General features: G+C 46.5%; 1 protein-coding gene across 3 annotated transcripts in view; it reads left to right on the top strand.

Moving 5' to 3' along the window:
* The window catches only part of GTF3C1 (general transcription factor IIIC subunit 1), a 489,121-nt gene that overhangs the window by 36,316 nt on the left and 431,114 nt on the right, over positions 1–21,691 (top strand). For all 3 annotated transcript variants that reach the window (XM_063934225.1, XM_063934223.1, XM_063934224.1), the window contains 3 exons: positions 14,875–14,971; positions 20,349–20,472; positions 20,940–21,095. In XM_063934225.1, coding sequence (XP_063790295.1) covers positions 14,875–14,971; positions 20,349–20,472; positions 20,940–21,095 — 377 coding nt within the window. The remainder of the gene's footprint in view (positions 1–14,874; positions 14,972–20,348; positions 20,473–20,939; positions 21,096–21,691) is intronic.

The raw sequence follows: 21,691 nt of genomic DNA, 5'->3' as shown, positions 1-21,691 counted from the left end.
GAACCGGTGTGAATGGCGGCTATAGGGTGGGAGCGCAGTACTGAAGCTGCGCTCCGGAGGCTCAGCGGGTACTGCGTTGTGGCGCTGTGAGGGGCGCCCTGGGCCAGCGCAATACCCTTACACTGGTCGCTACCTCTATCAGGGTCCCTGAACTGCTGCTAGACACTAACCTCAGGCCAGTATAAAGAATTTCAAGTACGGGAAGACGCACCATTTTTGATGGCGGAGCTTCTCCTCAGAGCGGATCCAGCAGCTCTCCAGCACCATTTTCTCCATGCAGAAATCACACAGCAACGCTGACCCTCCAGTCATCCTGTGCGGTACCAGGGGGTTATAGAAGACTGTGTAGTCTATTAAGGGTACACAGTCTGCGCCAGACAATTATTTCTAATTGTTTACTGGGGCGCTGGGTGTGCTGGCTCCATTATCTCGGTGTCTCTCTCTGAAGGTACTTGAGGGAAACTGTGTCTGACATTTTCCTGAGTGTGTTTGTGTGTAAATCTCACATTACTATGTCCAGGGACTCTATATCTTGTGCTGCAGAGTATGTATCTTCAGCAGAGGAATCCATTCCATGTACTCAGGAATGTAATATTATGTCTCAGCCTGCCGAAACCGAACCCCAGTGGGTGGCTTCTATTAAGGGAATGATATCCCAATTTTCTACTAGGATTGCGCATTATGGGGTATATGCAATTGCCGGCGAATCGCGGCAATTTTTCGCCCGTTTTTTAATTCGACCGTCGAATTCCGGCAAATGGGTGCCGAAATTCAACATATTCAATAAAAAACAGATTCGACAGTCCCGCTGTCGAAAAAACGGCCGATTTGACGGATTTTGATCCGATTTTTAAAAAACGGGAAAAAAACAGAAAAAAAATTGCGTGGGGTCCCCCCTCCAAAGCATAACCAGCCTCGGGCTCTTCGAGCCGGTCCTGGTTCTAAAAATCCGGGGGGAAAACTGACAGGGGATCCCCCGTATTTTTAAAACCAGCATCGGGCTCTGCGCCTGGTGCTGGTGCAAAAAATACGGGGGACAAAAAGAGTAGGGGTCCCCCGTATTTTTTTACACCAGCATCGGGCTCCACTAGCTGGACAGATAATGCCACAGCCGGGGGTCACTTTTATACAGCGCCCTGCGGCCGTGGCATTAAATATCCAACTAGTCACCCCTGGCCGGGGTACCCTGGGGGAGTGTGGACCCCTTCAATCAAGGGGTCCCCCCCCCAGCCACCCAAGGGCCAGGGGTGAAGGCCGAGGCTGTCGTCGTCCCCCCCCCCCCCCCCCCCCCCCCCATCCAAGGGCTGCGGATGGGGGGCTGATAGCCTTGAGAAAAATGAAAGAATATTGTTTTCTCCAGTAGTACTACAAGTCCCAGCATGCCTCCCCCGCAAGCTGGTACTTGGAGAACCACAAGTGCCAGCATGCGGGAGAAAAACGGGCCCACTGGTACCTGTAGTTCTACTGGAAAAAAATAAAAACAGGAGACACACACCGTGAAAGTAAAACTTTATTTCACACCTGCCGACACACACATACTTACCTATGTTGACCCGCCGACTGCCACGCCCCCCTCGTCACTGAAGAATCCGGGGTACCTGTGAATAAAATTATACTCACCTGATCCAGTGTCCAGATTATAATCCATGTACTTGGCAAAAAAACAAAAACGAACACCCGGACCAGGCGGACTGAAAGGGGTCCCATGTTTACAGTCACATGGGAGCCCTTTACCCGAATGCAGAGACCTCCCCGTGACTGCTGTCACAGAAAGGTCTCTTCAGCCAATCAGGAAGCGCCACGTCGTGGCACTCTCCTGATTGGCTGTATGCGAGTCTGAGCTCAGACAGCGCATCGCACAGCTCCCTCCACTAGTTTCAATTGTGGGAACTTTGCGGTCAGTGGTGGGGTTACTCGCGGTCAGCCGCTGACCGCGGGTGACCCCACCGCTGACCGCAAAGTTCCCACCATTGAATATAATGATAAGGCTTTGCGATGCGCTGTCTGACAGCTCAGACGCGCATAGCCAATCAGCAGAGTGCCACGACGTTGCGCTCGCTGATTGGCTGAAGAGACCTTTCTGTGACAGGCGTCACGGGGGGGTCTCTGTATTCGGGGAAAGGGGTCCCATGTGTAAACATGGGACCTCTTTCAGTCCGCCTGGTCTGGGTGTTCGTTTTTTTTTTCCTCTGACGTCCTAGTGGATGCTGGGGACTCCGTAAGGACCATGGGGAATAGACGGGCTCCGCAGGAGACTGGGCACTCTATAGAAAGATTTAGGACTATCTGGTGTGCACTGGCTCCTCCCCCTATGACCCTCCTCCAAGCCCCAGTTAGATTTCTGTGCCCGGCTGAGCTGGATGCACACTAGGGGCTCTCCTGAGCTCCTAGCAGAAAGTATAGTTTAGGTTTTTTATTTTCAGTGAGACCTGCTGGCAACAGGCTCACTGCAACGAGGGACTAAGGGGAGAAGAAGCGAACCTACCTAAGTGGTGGTAGCTTGGGCTTCTTAGGCTACTGGACACCATTAGCTCCAGAGGGATCGAACACAGGACCCGACCTCGTCGTCCGTTCCCGGAGCCGCGCCGCCGTCCCCCTTACAGAGCCAGAAACAAGAAGGTGGTCCGGAAAATCGGCGGCTGAAGACTTCTGTCTTCTCCAAGGTAGCGCACAGCACTGCAGCTGTGCGCCATTGCTCCTCATGCACACCACACACTGCGGTCGCTGATGGGTGCAGGGCGCTGGGGGGGGGGGGGGGCGCCCTGAGCAGCAATAATAACACCTTGGCTGGCAAAACTAACACCATATATAGCCCCAGAGGCTATATAGGTGTATATTAACCCCTGCCAGAAACGATAAAATAGCGGGAGAAAGCCTGCCGAAAAAGGGGCGGAGCCAACTCCCTCAGCACACTGGCGCCATTATTCCCTCACCGTTCCGCTGGAAGGAAGCTCCCTGGCTCTCCCCTGCAGTCCTGCACTACAGAAAGGGTAAAAAAGAGAGGGGGGGGGCACAATTTAGGCGCAGTATATATATATATATATATATATATATATATATATATATATATAGGCAGCTATAGGGGAAAACACTCTGTATAGTGATATTCCTGTGTTATATAGCGCCCTGGTGTGTGCTGGCATACTCTCCCTCTGTCTCCCCAAAGGGCTTTGTGGGGTCCTGTCCGCTGTAAGAGCATTCCCTGTGTGTGTGCTGTGTGTCGGTACTGCTGTGTCGACATGTGTGATGAGGATAATGATGTGGAGGCGGAGCAAATGCCTGTGAATGTGATGTCACCCCCTGCGGGGTCGACACCAGTGTGGATGGACTTATGGAAGGAATTACGTGACAGTGTCAGCTCCTTACATAAAAGATTTGACGACATAGGACAGCCGGCTACTCAGCTTGTGCCTGTCCAAGCGTCTCAAATGTCATCAGGGGCTGTTAAACGCCCGCTACCTCAGATGACAGATACAGATGTCGACACGGATACCGACTCCAGTGTCGACGATGATGAGACGAGTGTACCCTCCAATAGATCCACCCGTTATATGATTGAGGCTATGAAAAATGTATTACACATTTCTGATGATACCCCAGGTACCACAAAAAAGGGTATTATGTTTGGTGAGAAAAAACTACCAGTAGTTTTTCCTGCATCTGACGAACTAAATGAGGTGTGTGAGGAAGCGTGGACTTCCCCAGATAAGAAATTGATCATTTCTAAACGGTTAATGGCTGCGTACCCTTTCCCGCCAGAGGATAGGTCACGCTGGGAAACACCCCCTAGGGTAGATAAAGCGCTGACACGCTTATCAAAGAAGGTGGCACTACCGTCTCCGGATACGGCCGCCCTAAAAGAACCTGCTGATAGAAAGCAGGAAAGTACCCTAAAAGCTATATACACACACACACACTGGCATTATATTGAGACCCGCTATTGCATCAGCTTGGATGTGCAGTGCTGCTGCTGCGTGGTCAGACTCCCTGTCGGAAAACATTGATACCATGGATAGGGACAATATTTTGCGAACGATTGACCATATAAAAGACGCAGTCTTATACATGCGTGATGCACAGAGGGATATTTGCCGGCTGGCATCAAAAATAAGCGCTATGTCCATTGCCGCCAGACGGGGGTTATGGACTAGGCAATGGTCAGGTGATGCCGACTCCAAGCGGCACATGGAAGTTTTACCCTATAAAGGGGTGGAACTTTTTGGGGAAGGTCTTTCAGACCTCGTTTCCACAGCTACTGCTGCGAAATCGACCTTTTTGCCACAGGCTACCCCACAGCAAAAGAAGGCACCGTATTATCAAGTACAGTCCTTTCGGCCCCAGAAAAATAAGCGGCCTAGAGGCTCATCCTTTCTGCCGAGGGGCAGAGGAAGGGGGAAAAAGCTGCAGCACACAGCTAGTTCCCAGGAGCAGAAGTCCTCCCCTGCGTCCGGTAAGTCCACAGCATGACGCTGGGGCTGCCCAGGCGGAATCGGGAACGGTGGGGGCACGTCTCAGGTTTTTCAGCACACCGTGGGCTCTCTCACAAGTGGATCCCTGGGTCCTTCAAGTAGTATCTCAGGGGTACAGGCTAGAATTCGAGACGTCTCCCCCCCGCCGTTTCCTAAAATCTGCCTTGCCGGCAACTCCCTCTGCCAGGGAGGCAGTGTTGGTGGCTATTCAAAAACTGTATTCACAGAAAGTGATTGTCAAGGTACCCCTCCTTCAGCAAGGAAAGGGTTACTACTCCACAATGTTTGTGGTACCGAAACCGGACGGTTCGGTGAGACCCATCTTAAATTTAAAAGCCTTGAACACTTATATCAAAAGGTTCAAGTTCAAGATGGAATCGCTCAGGGCGGTTATTGCGAGCCTGGAGGAGGGGGATTACATGGTATCCCTGGACATCAAGGATGCGTACCTGCATGTCCCCATTTACCCTCCGCACCAGGAGTACCTCAGATTTGTGGTACAGGACTGTCACTATCTGTTCCAGACGCTGCCGTTTGGGTTATCCACGGCACCGAGGGTCTTTACCAAGGTAATGGCGGAAATGATACTCCTTCGCAAGAAGGGAGTTTTAATTATCCCGTACTTGGACGATCTCCTGATAAAGGCGAGGTCCAAAGAACAGTTGATAGTGGGGGTGGCACTTTCTCAAGAAGTGCTACAACAGCACGGCTGGATTCTAAACATTCCAAAGTCACAGCTGGTCCCGACGACACGTCTTCTGTTCCTGGGAATGATTCTGGACACAGACCAGAAAAGAGTGTGTGTTCCACTGGAAAAAGCAGAGGAATTGTCATCTCTGGTCAGAGACATCCTAAAACCAGGAAAAGTGTCGGTACATCAATGCACACGAGTCCTGGGAAAAATGGTAGCTTCATACGAAGCAATTCCATTCGGAAGGTTCCACGCAAGGACGTTCCAGTGGGACCTGTTGGACAAATGGTCCGGGTCCCATCTCCAGATGCAACAGCGGATAACCCTATCGGCCAGAACCAGGGTGTCGCTGCTGTGGTGGCTGCAGAGGGCTCATCTACTAGAGGGCCGCAGATTCGGAATACAGGACTGGGTCCTGGTGACCACGGATGCCAGCCTTCGGGGCTGGGGGGCAGTCACAAAGGGAAGAAATTTCCAAGGACTGTGGTCAAATCAGGAGATTTCTCTTCACATAAATATCCTGGAGCTAAGGGCCATTTACAATGCCCTAAGCCAGGCAAGACCCCTGCTTCAAAACCAGCCGGTACTGATCCAGTCAGACAACATCACGGCGGTCGCCCATGTAAACAGACAGGGCGGCACGAGAAGCAGGATGGCGATGGCAGAAGCCACAAGGATTCTCAGATGGGCAGAGAATCATGTGTTAGCACTGACGGCAGTGTTCATTCCGGGAGTGGACAACTGGGAAGCAGACTTCCTCAGCAGGCACGACCTCCACCCGGGAGAATGGGGACTTCATCCAGAAGTCTTCCAAATGCTGGTCAACCGGTGGGAAAAACCACAGGTAGACATGATGGCGTCCCGCCTCAACAAGAAGTTGAAAAGATATTGCGCCCGGTCAAGAGACCCTCAGGCGATAGCGGTGGACGCTCTAGTGACACCATGGGTGTACCAGTCGGTTTATGTGTTTCCTCCTCTACCTCTCATACCCAAGGTACTGAGAATAATAAGAAGGCGAGGAGTGAAAACCATACTCGTGGTTCCGGATTGGCCAAGAAGAGCTTGGTACCCGGAACTTCAAGAGATGCTTACAGAGGACCCTTGGCCTCTGCCGCTCAGACAAGACCTGCTGCAGCAGGGACCCTGTCTGTTCCAAGACTTACCGTGGCTGCGTTTGACGGCATGGCGGTTAAACACCGGATCCTGAAGGAAAAGGGTATTCCGGAGGAAGTCATCCCTACCCTGATCAAAGCCAGGAAGGATGTCACCGCAAGACATTATCACCGCATTTGGCGAAAATATGTTGCTTGGTGTGAGGCCATGAAGGCCCCGACGGAGGAATTTCAACTGGGTCGATTCCTGCACTTCCTGCAAGCAGGGGTGACGTTGGGCCTCAAATTGGGGTCCATAAAGGTCCAGATTTCGGCTCTGTCGATTTTCTTCCAAAAAGAACTGGCTTCACTGCCCGAAGTTCAGACTTTTGTCAAAGGAGTACTGCATATTCAGCCTCCTTTTGTGCCCCCAGTGGCACCTTGGGATCTCAATGTGGTTTTGGCATTCCTGAAATCACATTGGTTCGAACCACTTAAGACTGTGTATTTAAAATATCTCACGTGGAAAGTGGTTATGCTGTTGGCCCTGGCGTCGGCCAGGCGGGTTTCAGAATTGGCGGCTTTGTCTTGTAAAAGCCCTTATCTGATTTTCCATATGGATAGGGCAGAATTGATGACTCGTCCTCAGTTTCTCCCAAAGGTGGTCTCAGCTTTTCACTTGAACCAACCTATTGTGGTGCCTGCGGCTACTAGGGACTTGGAGGATTCCAAGTTGCTGTACGTAATCAGGGCGCTAAAAATTTATATTTCCAGGACGGCTGGAGTCAGAAAGACTAACTCGCTGTTTATCCTGTATGCACCCACCAAGCTGGGTGCTCCTGCTTCTAAGCAGTCTATTGCGCGCTGGATTTGTAGCACTATTCAGCTGGCGCATTCTGCGGTAGGCTTACCGCAGCCTAAATCTGTAAAAGCCCATTCCACACGGAAGGTGGGCTCATCTTGGGCGGCTGCCCGAGGGGTCTCGGCTTTACAACTTTGCCGAGCAGCTACTTGGTCGGGGGCAAACACGTTTGCAAAATTCTACAAATTTGATACCCTGGCTGAGGAGGACCTGGAATTCTCTCATTCGGTGCTGCAGAGTCATCCGCACTCTCCCGCCCGTTTGGGAGCTTTGGTATAATCCCCATGGTCCTTACGGAGTCCCCAGCATCCACTAGGACGTCAGAGAAAATAAGAATTTACTCACCGGTAATTCTATTTCTCGTAGTCCGTAGTGGATGCTGGGCGCCCATCCCAAGTGCGGATTGTCTGCAATACCTGTACATAGTTATTGTTACAAATATCGGGTTTTGTTGTGAGCCATCTCTTCAGAGGCTCCATTTGTTATCATACTGTTAACCGGGGTTCCTATCACGTGTTACATGGTGTGATTGGTGTGGCTGGTATGAGTCTTACCCGGGATTCAAAAATCCTTCCTTATTGTGTCAGCTCTTCCGGGCACAGTTCCTAACTGAGGCTTGGAGGAGGGTCATAGGGGGAGGAGCCAGTGCACACCAGATAGTCCTAAATCTTTCTATAGAGTGCCCAGTCTCCTGCGGAGCCCGTCTATTTCCCATGGTCCTTACGGAGTCCCCAGCATCCACTACGGACTACGAGAAATAGAATTACCGGTGAGTAAATTCTTATTTTTTTTGCCAAGTACGTATGTTATAATCTGGACACTGGATCAGGTGAGTATAATTTTTTTTCACAGGTACCCTGGATTCTTTAGTGACGAGGGGGGCCTGGCAGTCGGCGGGTCAACATAGGCAAGTATGTATGTGTCGGCATGTATGAAATAAAGTTTTACTTTCACGGTGTGTGTCTCCTGTTTTTATTTGGGTATTTTTTTTCCAGTAGAACTACAGGTACCAGTCGGCCCGTTTTTCCACCCGCATGCTGGTACTTGTGGTTCTCCAAGTACCAGCTTGCGGGGGAGGCTTGCTGGGACTTGTAGTACTACTGGGGAAAAAAATATTCTTTCATTTTTCTCAAGGCTTTCAGCCCCCCATCCACTGCCCTTGGATGGGGGGAGGGGACAGCCTCGGGCTTCACCCCTGGCCCTTGGGTGGCTGGGGGGGGACCCCTTGATTGAAGGGGTCCTCACTCCCCCAGGGTACCCCGGCCAGGGGTGACTAGTTGGATATTTAATGCCACGGCCGCAGGGCGCTGTATAAAAGTGACCCCCGGCTGTGGCATTATCTTTCCAGCTAGTGGAGCCCGATGCTGGTGTAAAAAATACGGGGGACCCCTACTCTTTTTGTGCCCCGTATTTTTTGCACCAGCACCAGGCGCAGAGCCCGGTGCTGGTTTTAGAAATACGGGGGATCCCCCGTCAGTTTTTCCCCCGGATTTTTAGAACCAGGACCGGCTCGAAGAGCCCGAGGCTGGTTATGCTTTGGAGGGGGGACCCCACGCAATTTTTTTTCTGATTTTTACCATTCCATTTAAAAAAAATAAAAATAAAAATATTTTAAAAAATATATAAATAATACTTGTGCCTCGAAAATAGACAAACCAAGTACCTAATCCCTTCTAATATAAATAGATATGCTATTACCAATAAAAAAACACACCAAAAAAAACATGTTTTTACATTTTTTTATTAGATTCCACCACCAAAGTGTGGCGGATTGAAAATGACGAATTTACTGTCTAAAAGCACTGTTGTCGAATTTACAAACTTCAGTTGAATATACTTTTGTCGAATTGCCGCATTTGTACAATTGCAGAAATGTCGAATTTCAAAAAGTCGAATTTGGAAAGTCAGTTTTTTTGGCAAAAAGTACTGAATTGCATTGTCGAAATTTTTTTTTTTTTGGCGAAAATGTCCCGTTTTTCGACATTTTCGGGAATTCGACCGCAATTGCATATACCCCTATGAGACTGAATCACAGGTTTTAAAACAATCTGTGGAGGTTTTATCTGGTTCTGTTCCCACTACCTCAAATTCCCCTTGTATGTTCCCAAAGAAATATGCGCTTGCCCAGATTATGCAGGTCGACACGGATACCGACTCTGTGATGGCAGACGGTGAGGGGGATATGGGGGGGGGGAGGCTTCACTTGCAAAAGGGGTACAGCTCATGATTGAGGCCATTGGGGATGTGTTACACATAACTGACAAACCACCTGAGCAGGTTGAGGAGGCTTATTTTACTGACAATAAGAAAACCTCCCTGATTTTCCCTGCGTCTAAGGAATTGAATGCATTATTTGAGAAATCCTGGGAAAACCCAGAGAAAAAATTCCAGATCCCGAGGCGGGTTCTTGTTGCCTTTCCTTTCCCTGAGGCAGATAGGAAAAAGGGAGAAAACCCACCTATAGTGGATGCTTCTGTATCTAGACTGTCTAGGTGGTGATGCCTGTACCTGGGTCTACCGCTTTGAAAGAACCGTCAGACCACAAGATTGAGACTACGCTCAAATCCATATACACTGCGTCTGGTGTGGCGTTAATGCCCACTATTGCCTGCTCATGGATTTCTAAAGCCATAGTTAAGTGGTCAGGGACATTGCTAGAGGAATAAGATTCTCTGGACAGAAGTGACGTTGAATTGTTTTTACGTAACATACAGGATTCTGCAGGTTTCATGGTGGAGGCCATGAAGGATCTGGGTCATCTGAATGCAAGGACGTCTTCCATGGCTGTCTCGGCACACATGGGACTCTGGCAGCGCCAATGGTTGGCAGACGCGGAATCCAGGAGAAGTGTGGAGAACCTACCCTTCACAGGTCAGGCTCTATTTGGGGAAGCATTAGATGCGTAGATTTCCATGGCAACCGCTGGTAAGTCAACCTTTCTTCCCACAGCCACTCAGTCAACGAAGAAACCTTTTTCTACGTCCACGATGCAGTCCTTTCGGTCCGCAAAAGCTAAAAATTCCAAGCCTCCTACTACTTTCTTCAGAGGTGGTCGAGGAAAATCCAAAAGACCTGCACCTGCAGGTTTCCAGGAGCAGAAGCCTGCCTCTGTCTCCTCAAAATCCTCAGCATGACTGTGGACCTCACAGCCTGGAGATCGAGCAGGTGGGAGCGAGACTCAGACATTTCAGTCACGTCTGGGTGTCCTCCGGCCTGGATCCCTGGGTAATAGATATTGTGTACAAGGGGTGCAGGCTGGAGTTTCCAGAGATCCCACCTCACAGATTCTTCAAATTAGGCTTACTGGCTTTGCTGACAGACAGGGCTATCCTACAGGAAGCCATTAAAAAATTGGAAAGGGTAGGTGTCATTGTTCCGGTTCCAGCTCTTCTGGAAAACAAGGGTTACTATGCAAACCTATTTGTGGTACCGAAACCGGATGGTTCGGTCAGACCAATTTTGAACCTTAAGTCACCAAATCCTTATCTGAGGGAATTCAAGTTAAAAATGGAGTCTCTGAAAGCGGTGATCTCAGGTCTGTAGAAGGGGGGATTCCTGGTATTCCTGGATATCAAGGATGCGTACCATCACATTCCAATCTTCACCAGGCTTATCTAAGATTTGCACTGTTGGACTGTCGCTATCCGTTCCAGGCGCTGCCATTCAGCCTCTCCGCGGCACCGAGGTTTTTCACCAAGGTGATGGCAGAGATGATGGTTCTCCTCCGCAGGCAGGGAGTAAATATAATTCCGTATCTGGACGATCTGCTGATAAAAGCATCATCCAGGGAGAAGCTGTTGCAGAGCATTGCTCTCACGACTCGTCTACTCTGGGATCGTGGATGGATCTTGAATCTTCCAAAGTCACATTTGGAGCCGACAAGGAGATTCTTTCCTAGGGAGGATCCTCGACACACAGGTACAGAGGGCGTTTCTACCGGTGGAGAAAGCGTTGGTGATCCAATCAATGGTCAGGGATGTCTTGAAGCCTGCCCAGGTATGGGTCCATCAGTGCATTCGCCTTCTGGGGAAGATGGTTGCCTCCTACGAGGCTCTACAGTACGGAAGATTTCATGCACGGCCCTTCCAACTGGATCTTCTCGACAAGTGGTCAGGATCTCACCTGCACATGCACCAGATACTATGTCTGTCGTCGACAGCCAGGATCTCACTCCTATGGGGTGGATACAGCTGCCTCACATTCTAGAGGGCTGCAGGTTCGGTGTTCAGAACTGGATCCTTCTAACAACGGATGGAGGTCTCAGAGGTTGGGGCGCAGTCACCCAAGGGGAAACCTTCCAAGGAAGGTGGTCAAGTCTGAAGTTTGTTCTTCCAATAAACGTCCTTGAACTAAGAGTCGTGTACAACGGTCTTCTACAGGCAGCACACCTTCTGCAAGATCAGGCCATTCAAGTGCAGTTGGACAATGTAACAACGGTGGCCTGCATAAACCGACATGGCGGAACGAGGAGCAGAGTTGCGATGTCAGAGGTGACGAGAATTCTCCTCTGGGCAGAAAAGCACGCTGTGGCGCTGTGAGCAATCTTCATTCCGGGTGAGGACAACTGGGAAGCGGACTTCCTCAGAAGACACGATCTCCATCCAGGAGAGTGGGGCCTTCATTAGGAGGTGTTCGCAGAGTTGACAAGACTTTGGGGTGTACCTCAAATTGACATGATGGCCTCACTCCTCAACAAGAAGCTTCTGCGGTACTGTTCCAGGTTGAGAAACCCTCAGGCTGTGGTGGTGGATGCCCTGGTGACTCCGTGGGTGTTCAAGTCAGTGTACGTGTTCCCTCCACTTCCACTCATCCCAAGGATTCTAAAGCTTGTAAAGAGAACAATAGTTCAGGCGATCTTCATTACTCCGGACTGGCCCAGGAGGGCTTTTTACGCGGATCTTCTGGAGTTACTGCTGGAAGATCCGAGGCCTCTTCCTCTTCGATAGGACCTTCTGCAACAAGGGCCGTTCACTTATCAAGACTTACCACGGCTACGTTTGACGGCATGGAGGTTGAGCGCCAGATCTTAGCTCGGAAGGGTATTCCCAGCAAAGTTATTCCTACCCTGATACAGGCTATGAAAGGAGTAACGTTTAAACATTACCATCGGATTTGGAAAAAGTATGTGTCTTGGTGTGAGTCCAAGAAGTTTCCTACGGTGGAGTTTCAACTTGGACGGTTTGTCCTCTTCCTGCAAGCAGGTATGGATGTGTGCCTGCGTTTGGGCTCCATTAAGGTCCAGATTTCGGCCTTGTCCATTTTTTTCCAGAAACAATTGGCTTCTCTCCCTGAGGTTCAGACTTTCTTGAAAGGGGTCCTGCGCATCCAGCCTCATTTTGTGCCTCCTACGGCATCTTTGGATCTTAACAACATGGTGTTGCAATTCCTGCAGTCGGATTGGTTCGAACCTTTACAGGAAGTTGAGGTCAAGTTTCTTACTTGGAAGGCGGTCACACTGTTAGCATTGGCATCTGCTAGACGTGTGTCAGAATTAGGGGCATTGTCCTGCAAGAGCCCCTACTTGATTTTTCACGAAGATAGAGGTGAGCTCAGGCCGCGTCGGCAATTTCTTCCGAAGGTTGTGTCTGCTTTTCATATCAACCAACCTATTATGGTGCCAGTGGCTACCGACTCCTCAATTACCTCAAAGTTCTTGGATGTTGTGAGGGCTTTGAAGATTTATGTGAAGAAAACGTCTCGTCACAGAAAGTCGGACTCTGTTTGTCCTTTATGATCCCAACAAGATTGGGTGTCCTGCTTCTAAGCAGACGATTTCTCGCTGGATCAGGTTTACTATCCAGCATGCTTATTCTACGGCAGGTTTGCTGTGTCCAAAATCTGTTAAGGCCCAATCCTTTTCTCGTAGTCCGTAGAGGTGCTGGCCGCCCGCCCAGCGCTTTGTTATCCTGCAGTGGTTTCTTGGTTCAGTACTGCTTTGTTCTTGGATAAGTACTGTGTTGTTACTTAGTTAAGTAATGTTCTTCAGCTGTTGCTGAGTTTTCGTTTGCCTTGTATGTGTGAGCTGGTGTGAATCTCCTCGGGCACAGTTTCTATACTGAGTCTGGTAGGAGGGGCATAGAGGGAGGAGCCATCCCACTCTTTTAAACTCTTAAAGTGCCCATGGCTCCCAAGGGACCCGTCTATACCCCATGGTACTAATGTGGACCCCAGCATCCTCTACGGACTACGTGAAAAGGATTTACCGGTAGGTAATTTATAATCCTATTTTCTTAGACACAGGTTGGTGTCCATCCACTCAACCATGCGAGTTCTGGGATCTACTGTATGGTCTCCACTTTCAACATGGTGGAATATGCACAGTTTCACTCCAGACCTCTACATCTGATTTTGTCATGATTGAACAGACAACGTCATCTTCCCAAAACCCAGACTATGTTGGTGTCACCAAAGGTTCGGGGGTCCCTCTTGTTGTGGCTTCAGACGTCCCTTTTTAACAAGGGCCATCCCTTTTGGATTTCTGATTATGTACTACTCACCAAGGATACCAGTCTCCGTGGATGTGTTCATCACAGGAGTCTTCAACTGGGTAGCAGACTTCCTAAGACGACAGCACATATGCTCGAGAGTGGGCTCTACATCCAGAAGTCTTTCAGGATCTAGTGGACAAGTGGGGCCTACCAGATGTGGATCTTATGGCATTTGGCCACAACCACAAACTTTCAGTATACGTGTCAAGGACCAGGGATCCCTTAGCCACCTACGTGGATGCAAACTTCTCCGTTTGAACCATTGGACTCTGTGTACTTAAAGTGGCTGATGGAGAAGACTCCCGTCCTCCTGGCTATTGCATCTGCTCACAGAGTGTCTGATTTAGTGGCTCTCCTGTTTTGATTCTTCATCCAGACAGAGTTGTCCTTAGGGCTAGGTTTGGATACCTTCCTAAGGTGGTCTCCAAATTTCATATCAATGAAGAGATTGTGTTTTCAGCCTTTCAATCTCCAAACCCTTCCACAAGTGATGTATTGTTAGATGTGGTACGACAACTTCAGATTTATGTGTCGCGACCTAAGTCTATCCGTCAATCTGATGCTCCTTTTTTTTTTTTTTGTACGGTTTTCACAGGAAAGGTTGTCCTTCTAACAAGCAGACTTTGGCTCGTTGGATTCAAATGACTATTTCTCAGGCATACATGAAACTGATCTTCCTGTTCCTGGTGTTCTCAATGCTCATTCCTCTCGGTTTGTGGGGCTTTCATGGGTGGCTAGTCGTGTAGCGTCTGCCGAACAGTTGTGCAGAGCCACCACATAGTCTTCCGTTCACACTTTTCTCAGGTTCTACACCTTTGATATATTTACCTCACAGGATGCTGACTTTGGGTGACGAGTTCTCCAAGCTCAGTCATGTCCCCACCCTTAGGGGAGACTGTTTTGAGACATTGCCATGGTGTTTCTGTGGACCCTTTAGACCAGAGGTTCTCAAACTCGGTCCTCGGGAGCCCACACAGTGCATGTTTTGCAGGTAACCCAGCAGGTGCACAGGTGTATTAATTACTCACTGACACATTTTAAAAGGTCCACAGGTGGAGCTAATTATTTCACTTGCGATTCTGTGAGGAGACCTGCAAAACATGCACTGTGTGGGCCCCCGAGGACCGAGTTTGAGAACCTCTGCTTTAGACTTTGAAGAAAAACGTTAATATAGGTAGTGTCTACCATAACTCTTATTTTCTCCAGCACAAATGTATTCTGCATGAGTTGCATGATTTTTTTTTAAAACCTATGATGTATTTTATTTTTTCAGGAGAAATAAGTATGACATGCTTACTGAGAAGGTTTCTTCCATGCTAAGTGGATGTGAAAATCAGCTGGAAACTTTGGTGAACCTTCGTGAAGATTTGGTATTACATTTATACAATATTCAGTCTGATATTTATATCCATATAATGTTACCCATTGCTGTGTACGAATATCTGACTGACGACTCAATGCAAATATCTATCTATCTATCTATCTATCTATCTATCTATCTATCTATCTATCTATCTATCTATCATATATCCATCCATCTATCTATCTATCATATATCTATCTCTCGCGCTCTCTCTCTCTCTCTCTCTCTCTCTCTCTCTCTCTCTCTCTCTCTCTCTCTCTCTCTCTCTCTCTCTTATTTTTATATATATATATATATATATATATATATGTTTATTACCTCCGTGTTTGACTATTTTGAGATCTAACGGCCTACACACTATATTGTCAGTGATTCATTGTTCTCATCAGGGGGCAGATGTATGAAAGTGCGCTGTGGTTTCCGCTGACCACAGCGCACCTTAAGCCTGCATTTAGCACTTCCTCTTAATGTATGAATGGCGTGTTAACGCCGTATGGCCTCTCCGCCGCGCGCCCCCGCCACTTACCGCTACCCCGCTGAAGTGAATGGGAGACGAAGAGCAGAGGCAATGTATGATTGCCTCTGCTGTCACTTTTCGTCTCTTGTGAACGCCGGGCGTAACGCCTCCCCCGGCCAGGCGCTGTGTGTTACCATCAATCATGGATGTGCTGTTGTTTTTTTTTTTTAAATGAAATTGAGATGAAAAAACTTTATTGTTCCTGGACAAACCTCCGGCGGCGCATGAGCCGGAGGCTGCTAGCAGTGCCTGCTGGAAGGAGGGGAGAAGGGCGCATGCGCACAGACTGCTGCGCCGATAACAGCCTCGCCGATGTGGAAGAAGGCATATCACACTACAGGTGACATAACGCCCTCCCACATCGGCAGGCATGCAAATAATACATTGTGGCGGCGGGTGGGGGCGTATCACCACGATAATGTGGTGATACGCCCCCAGGCACATAACGTCCGTTAGGACGTTTTTCATACATCACCCCCCAGGTTAGTTTTTTTGTCATGACATCGGTGAGAGTATATCTAATAAGATTATTGAATATCTGTGGGTGGTTCTCACTTGATTGGTGGGTGGTACCTGTGGGGGTATATATGTCTGTCCATTGTACTGTTAGTATCTTGACAAAGGTCCAATATAGGACGAAACGTTGATGTGATGTTTTATCCCATGTTCTGAATAAAGGATCTACCTTTTAAAGAAGTCTGGTGAGTGCTCTCCTTCTCTATGGATATACTGGAATAATAACCATCTGGTTGTTTTTCATTTGGAATGCACCCCAGCATAGAATTTGCAAACATGAGTGTGGATCACATGGACTGTTTGTATTAATTTGCATGATTTGGTGCAAATATGGTCCGGCACCCATGAAATCTTTTATAATTCTTTTGCCTAAAGAATAGTTTTAGGTGCAACATATGGATTTATTGCTCTGGTAATGTGGACAGACTGACTCCTGGTGTCTATGAGACAGGTGGAATGGTTTATCTCATTTTTCCTGTTTATTTTTTTGCCTAAGATTTTTTTATTCTTTTTTTGCTTTTGCATTACTATTTACATTTTTAGAACAACCCAGTTCTGTGGTAGTTGACATGACATGTTGATGTGATTGCTACTGATTGCTATTATACTAATGGAGAATCTTGTATCTACTGAATTATTGTTTGCAGCTGAACATGATTTATTAGCTTTAACAGATGATGACGCTGTCTTATCTGAGTTCAGTGATTTTGAACAACTTCCTGCTGAAAATGTAATAGACACTTATCACAAATTGGTTAACCTGGAGAAAAGAGAAGTGGACCTCCTGCTGCATGGTCAATTTTTATCTGATTATTTCCGTAAAAAAACAAATCCCTCTGGGCTTTCGTTTGAGAAATATACCCACGATTGGGAGGAGAAATCCAACCTTTTGCAGCAGGTGGTGTTCAGTTCTCAATAAATGCTTGTTTGATTTATTACTCCTTGTTATAGAAGAGGTTGTATCAGATTTGAAGAAAACTAGAAATGAGATTGCCCAGTTCCGTCCAGGTGTGGTAGAGGCACTACAGTCGGATAATTCACAGCTGTGGATGACCAAACTCAAGCAACAGATTGATAAATATCGGAAGGAGTTTGTGTCTTTCAAGAGAACTAAACTAGTAGACCGGGATTATAAGGAACACAGGGTCTATCGGTGGCTCACTGGCAGTGACAACTCTATACCATTCAGATTTAGAAACCATAGACAGAGATTTAATCATTCTCAATTTGACAGCTATTCATCTTCAGAGCGTGATTCATCTGATTCACAAACAGTTAATAGACCACCACTTCCTCGTGCCAATACACGATCACAATTGGGTGATTTAGCTTTAAACGTAGAAGGACCCACCTCCGTCGGGGCGACTTCAAAAGAAAAAAAGAAACAAAATAAGGCCCAAAAGAGTCGGTAATTAACCTTTCCTCCCATATGTTAACTGAGCCTGAAACTAGTCTTTTATCTAAAGGCCTTAGTTTCATTCCTACACCAAGAGTCAACGAATTTGGTTGGTCTATTGATAAATATAAGCTGGGACGTAAACTTAGACTTGCTGAAAAGTTTGACCAAAATCACTCCACAACTAATATAATGAATCCATTTAAGAAAAAGAGCACCTATGACCCTGTTTCCTACAACCCCAGTATTAAGACCTTCACTAGGATGCTTGATGTTGAGATTAGGGAATCTCTTGGAAAACAAGTTAGAGTTAGACATCTTACGCCTTTTAGAGAAACAGGCATTAGAAGACCTTAAGGAAAATCGAGCTGTTACTATCAGATCAGCTGATAAGGGTGGACTAGTGGTGGTCTTGAATACCTCTGACTACCACACTGAGGCTTTGAGACTATTAGCTGATACTTGGACCTACAGGCTGCTCGACAGTGATCCGGTCTTGGGTTTTAAAGCCCGTTTAGATACCACACTTGATTTTGCTTTGAGCAATAATTGGATTGATGAAGACACTATGGGATTTCTTAAGACAGAGTATCCAATCTGTCCAATTGTGTATCTTTTACCCAAAGTCCATAAGACTTTTGATAAAACCCCTGGCAGGCCTATAATTTCGGCTCGTAATTCTTTATTTTCGCCAGTGGCACAATATTTGGACAAATTTTTGCAGCCCTGTGTCAAATTAACCAAAAGTTACCTTCAAGACACCGTCATTTTTTAGAACTATTAGACTCATTGCCGTATATGCCTGACAGCCTGTTGGTAACCATGGATGTTACCTCACTTTATACAGTCATCCCACATGATGCTGGTATCGGCACCGTGAGACGGGTGTTGATCAAGCATCATGTGGGCCCTCCCTCCATTGAATTTTTGATTGATCTGCTTGAGCTTATTCTTACCTGTAATTACTTCCGATACGGAGAGCAGTACTATCTCCAAACAGCGGGTACTGCAATGGCCAGTAACATAGCACCCTCATATGCTAACTTATTTATGGATGCCTATGAGTCTGAAAATCTTGCCCCGCTGTTTTGGGATAGTATCGTTTTTTTACCAGAGGTTTATTGACGATATTATTTTACTGTGGAGGGGAACTGAGCAATCTGTACAATTGATGATACAACATTTGAACACCCTGGAATCTCCAATTAGATTCACGATGCAGTGTAATAGTCAGACTATTTCTTTTCTGGATGTTAGTGTCTTTGCCACAGAACTGGGTTATGGCTACAGACTATACAGGAAGGATACAGATCGCAATACTTTATTACATTTTGATAGTTACCATCCAGGATCACTCAAGCAGAACTTGCCCATCTCTCAATTTTTGAGAGTTTTGCGAAATAATTCGGAATCTACAATAGCACAAAGCCAACTTGAAGAGATGAAACAGAGGTACTCCACACGTGGTTATGACGACCGGACCATTAGTAGATGTCTAAATAAAGCCAAGGACATCTTTGAAAGGGGCAACCGCTCCAGCCAGAAGAATGGAAAACCTTTTGTGTTCACGACTACGTTTGACGGTGCCGGATCCACCATACGTAGATCCATACACAAAAGGTGGCCTATTATCAGGTCAGATCCATCTTTGGCAAAGACGTTACCAAAGAAACCATTAGTGAGCTTCCGACGTGCACATAATCTGAACGAGTTACGGATGTTACCAGATATGACTCCAATTCAAGCTACCACAACATGGTTAAATCCTAATAAACCAGGATGTTATCCGTGCATAAACTGTACGACATGTAGAGGTATGATGGCTGGTGAGTTTTTCCATTTCACCCTCACACTGGCAAAAAAATCTACATACGCAAAAGAGTCGCTTGCACTTCGGATTTTGTTATTTACATCCTAACATGTCCATGTTCACTTGCATATGTCGGTAAGACAATATGTCCATTCCGGGATAGAATGGCGAAACACCGACTATCAATTAGGTCGGCACTAGTAGATGGTACTTCTGACAAGCTTGTGGCCAGACACTTTGTTGAGGCCAGACATTCACTGGCTTCGCTGAGATGTATGATTATAGGCAAAGTGGATCTACCAAGGAGGGGCGGAGACCGTGCAAAGATGCTACTTAAAAGGGAGGCTTCATGGATTTTCCATCTTGATGCTAAACGACCGCGTGGCCTTAATGATGCCATACATTATGGCATATACTTAGGTTAAATCCTGAGAATGAATGTTCTTTTTGTTTTTCTCTTTTTTTGTTTTTTTATTTTTTTGCAATCTGGTCTTTTCTATACAGTAGTCTGTGGCTTTATTAATCATGATTTTTCTTTACAGGATAATATGTGTTGAACTATTACACATTTACCATGGACATTATGATTTTGATTTTACTATACCAACTTTTGATTAAGACGCATGTCTCATTAGCTGACTATGGCTCAGCATGAACACTTGATGATTGTACATAAGCTGCTGGAAGAAACTGACATTTATCTGTAGTGCATAATTATCTCTATACTAGCACTCATGATGATGAGATGAGGTCATGTTTATTACCTGACGTTTGGGTGCAGCTATGCTAGTATGATCAATATTTCTGGGCTATCATTGCCCATTATATCCATAATGGTATATGCCATATTAGTTTTTGATTTGTTTTGTTTATATTCTTTATCCAAGCACTTCCGCACCGCATCTTTGCTCCGTTTTATATTTACTCAGGAGCCGCTTATGGCTCGAGATACTGGTTATGCCCACTACGATATATATATATATATATATATATATATATATATATATATATATATATATATATGTGTGTGTATCTATCTATCTATCTATCTATCTATCTATCGTATCATATCTTTTCCCCGAGGCAGCGTTTATTAGTATTTACGTGTTTTGTTTAGCTATTTTCTTTTCTACTTTTATTTTAAGGGGCTACCTGAAAGACTTTTTAAAAGACTTTATCATTATATGGCAAATGCTGGATATGTGAAGATAATTTCATTACCATTACATGAGATTCAACCTGATGCAGAACACTGCAGGACTAAGAAAGGTATGCTGTTGTCATAAAATCTACCCATTCTTGAGCTGAAGTGCTTTGCCAACTCACTAATTCAGACCATGCTCTCTTTCCTGTTTGTATTTATATGCCTTGTGGTCTTGTGTGGGGAACATTATTTGCTCTCCAAGGTCTTTTGTCTCTCATTTGCTTCTATTTCCTCAGATGGAATTTTAAAAGTTCTATGAATTCTATGAAGGTGCAGGTTTTTGCTGTTCCTTTTTCAACACTGGATCCTTGAGGAAGACTGCTGCCTTTGGATCTGGCCTCCCACACTCTGAAGCCGTAATTGGCTTTGTTGGGAAAACCTGCTCTAGGTCTTCTTGGGAATCCTGCTTTATGGAGGAAATAAGTGCAAACCACCTCTGTTAAACCGGAGCTTATAGGAAATGACTAACCCGAAAAACAAAAGTTGTTCTACAGCACAGCAGAGATTGTAATAACTTGATTTCTTCTGTTAGGCACAGATATAATGGTTCGATGTATGAAGCTGATCAAAGAATATAAAAGAAAGGAGGAAGAGGATGAGGATGAAGATGATGAGGATATGAAAGCTCCATCCCTTCCAGTAGATATCATTTATGAAAAGGATATGTTGACACAAACCTATGAGCTCAGTATGTGTTATTTCTCATTGCACTTAAATTCTTTTGTAAACATTACGCATATTTATATGAGCTAAAGAGTCAATGCATAATTTAAACATTTTCATTAATTTCATACTCAAAAATATATATATATATATATATATATATATATATATATATCTCTTCTTAAGCCATAGGGAACACAGGGACACCACTGGGTATAGACTGACAAGCCTGCTGCATAATGAGGGAGGCCCTCTTCTCCTTTTCTCTGATGTATGAATGTCAAACATGGTAGACTCCTGGGTTTGGGGTATAGGTTCCTAGGCCTACGCCCTAGCCCTTTGGAAGCGTCCTCTTGCCCAGTACTTTTCAACAGGCCTACCAGTAGGTCCAGGAAAAGCAGGAGCACTGAGGTAGTCCATTCGCTCCCTCTTGGACTCCAAGGTCATCATCCCAGTTCCCCCATCTCAGAGAGGCACGGGCTTCTACTGTGTATCAACCTCTTCCTGGTTCAGAGGCCGGACAGCTCGTTCAGGCTCATCCTGAGCCTGAAGTTGCTTAATAAGTACCTTAGTGTTCTGAAGTTCCATATGTAGTCATTTTACTTAATCATTCTGGCTCTG

Source organism: Pseudophryne corroboree, chromosome 7, assembly GCF_028390025.1.
Source record: "Pseudophryne corroboree isolate aPseCor3 chromosome 7, aPseCor3.hap2, whole genome shotgun sequence".
NCBI classification, from domain to species: domain Eukaryota; kingdom Metazoa; phylum Chordata; class Amphibia; order Anura; family Myobatrachidae; genus Pseudophryne; species Pseudophryne corroboree.
Note: the sequence above shows the minus strand (reverse complement) of the source record. Positions and strands in the feature narration are given on the sequence as shown.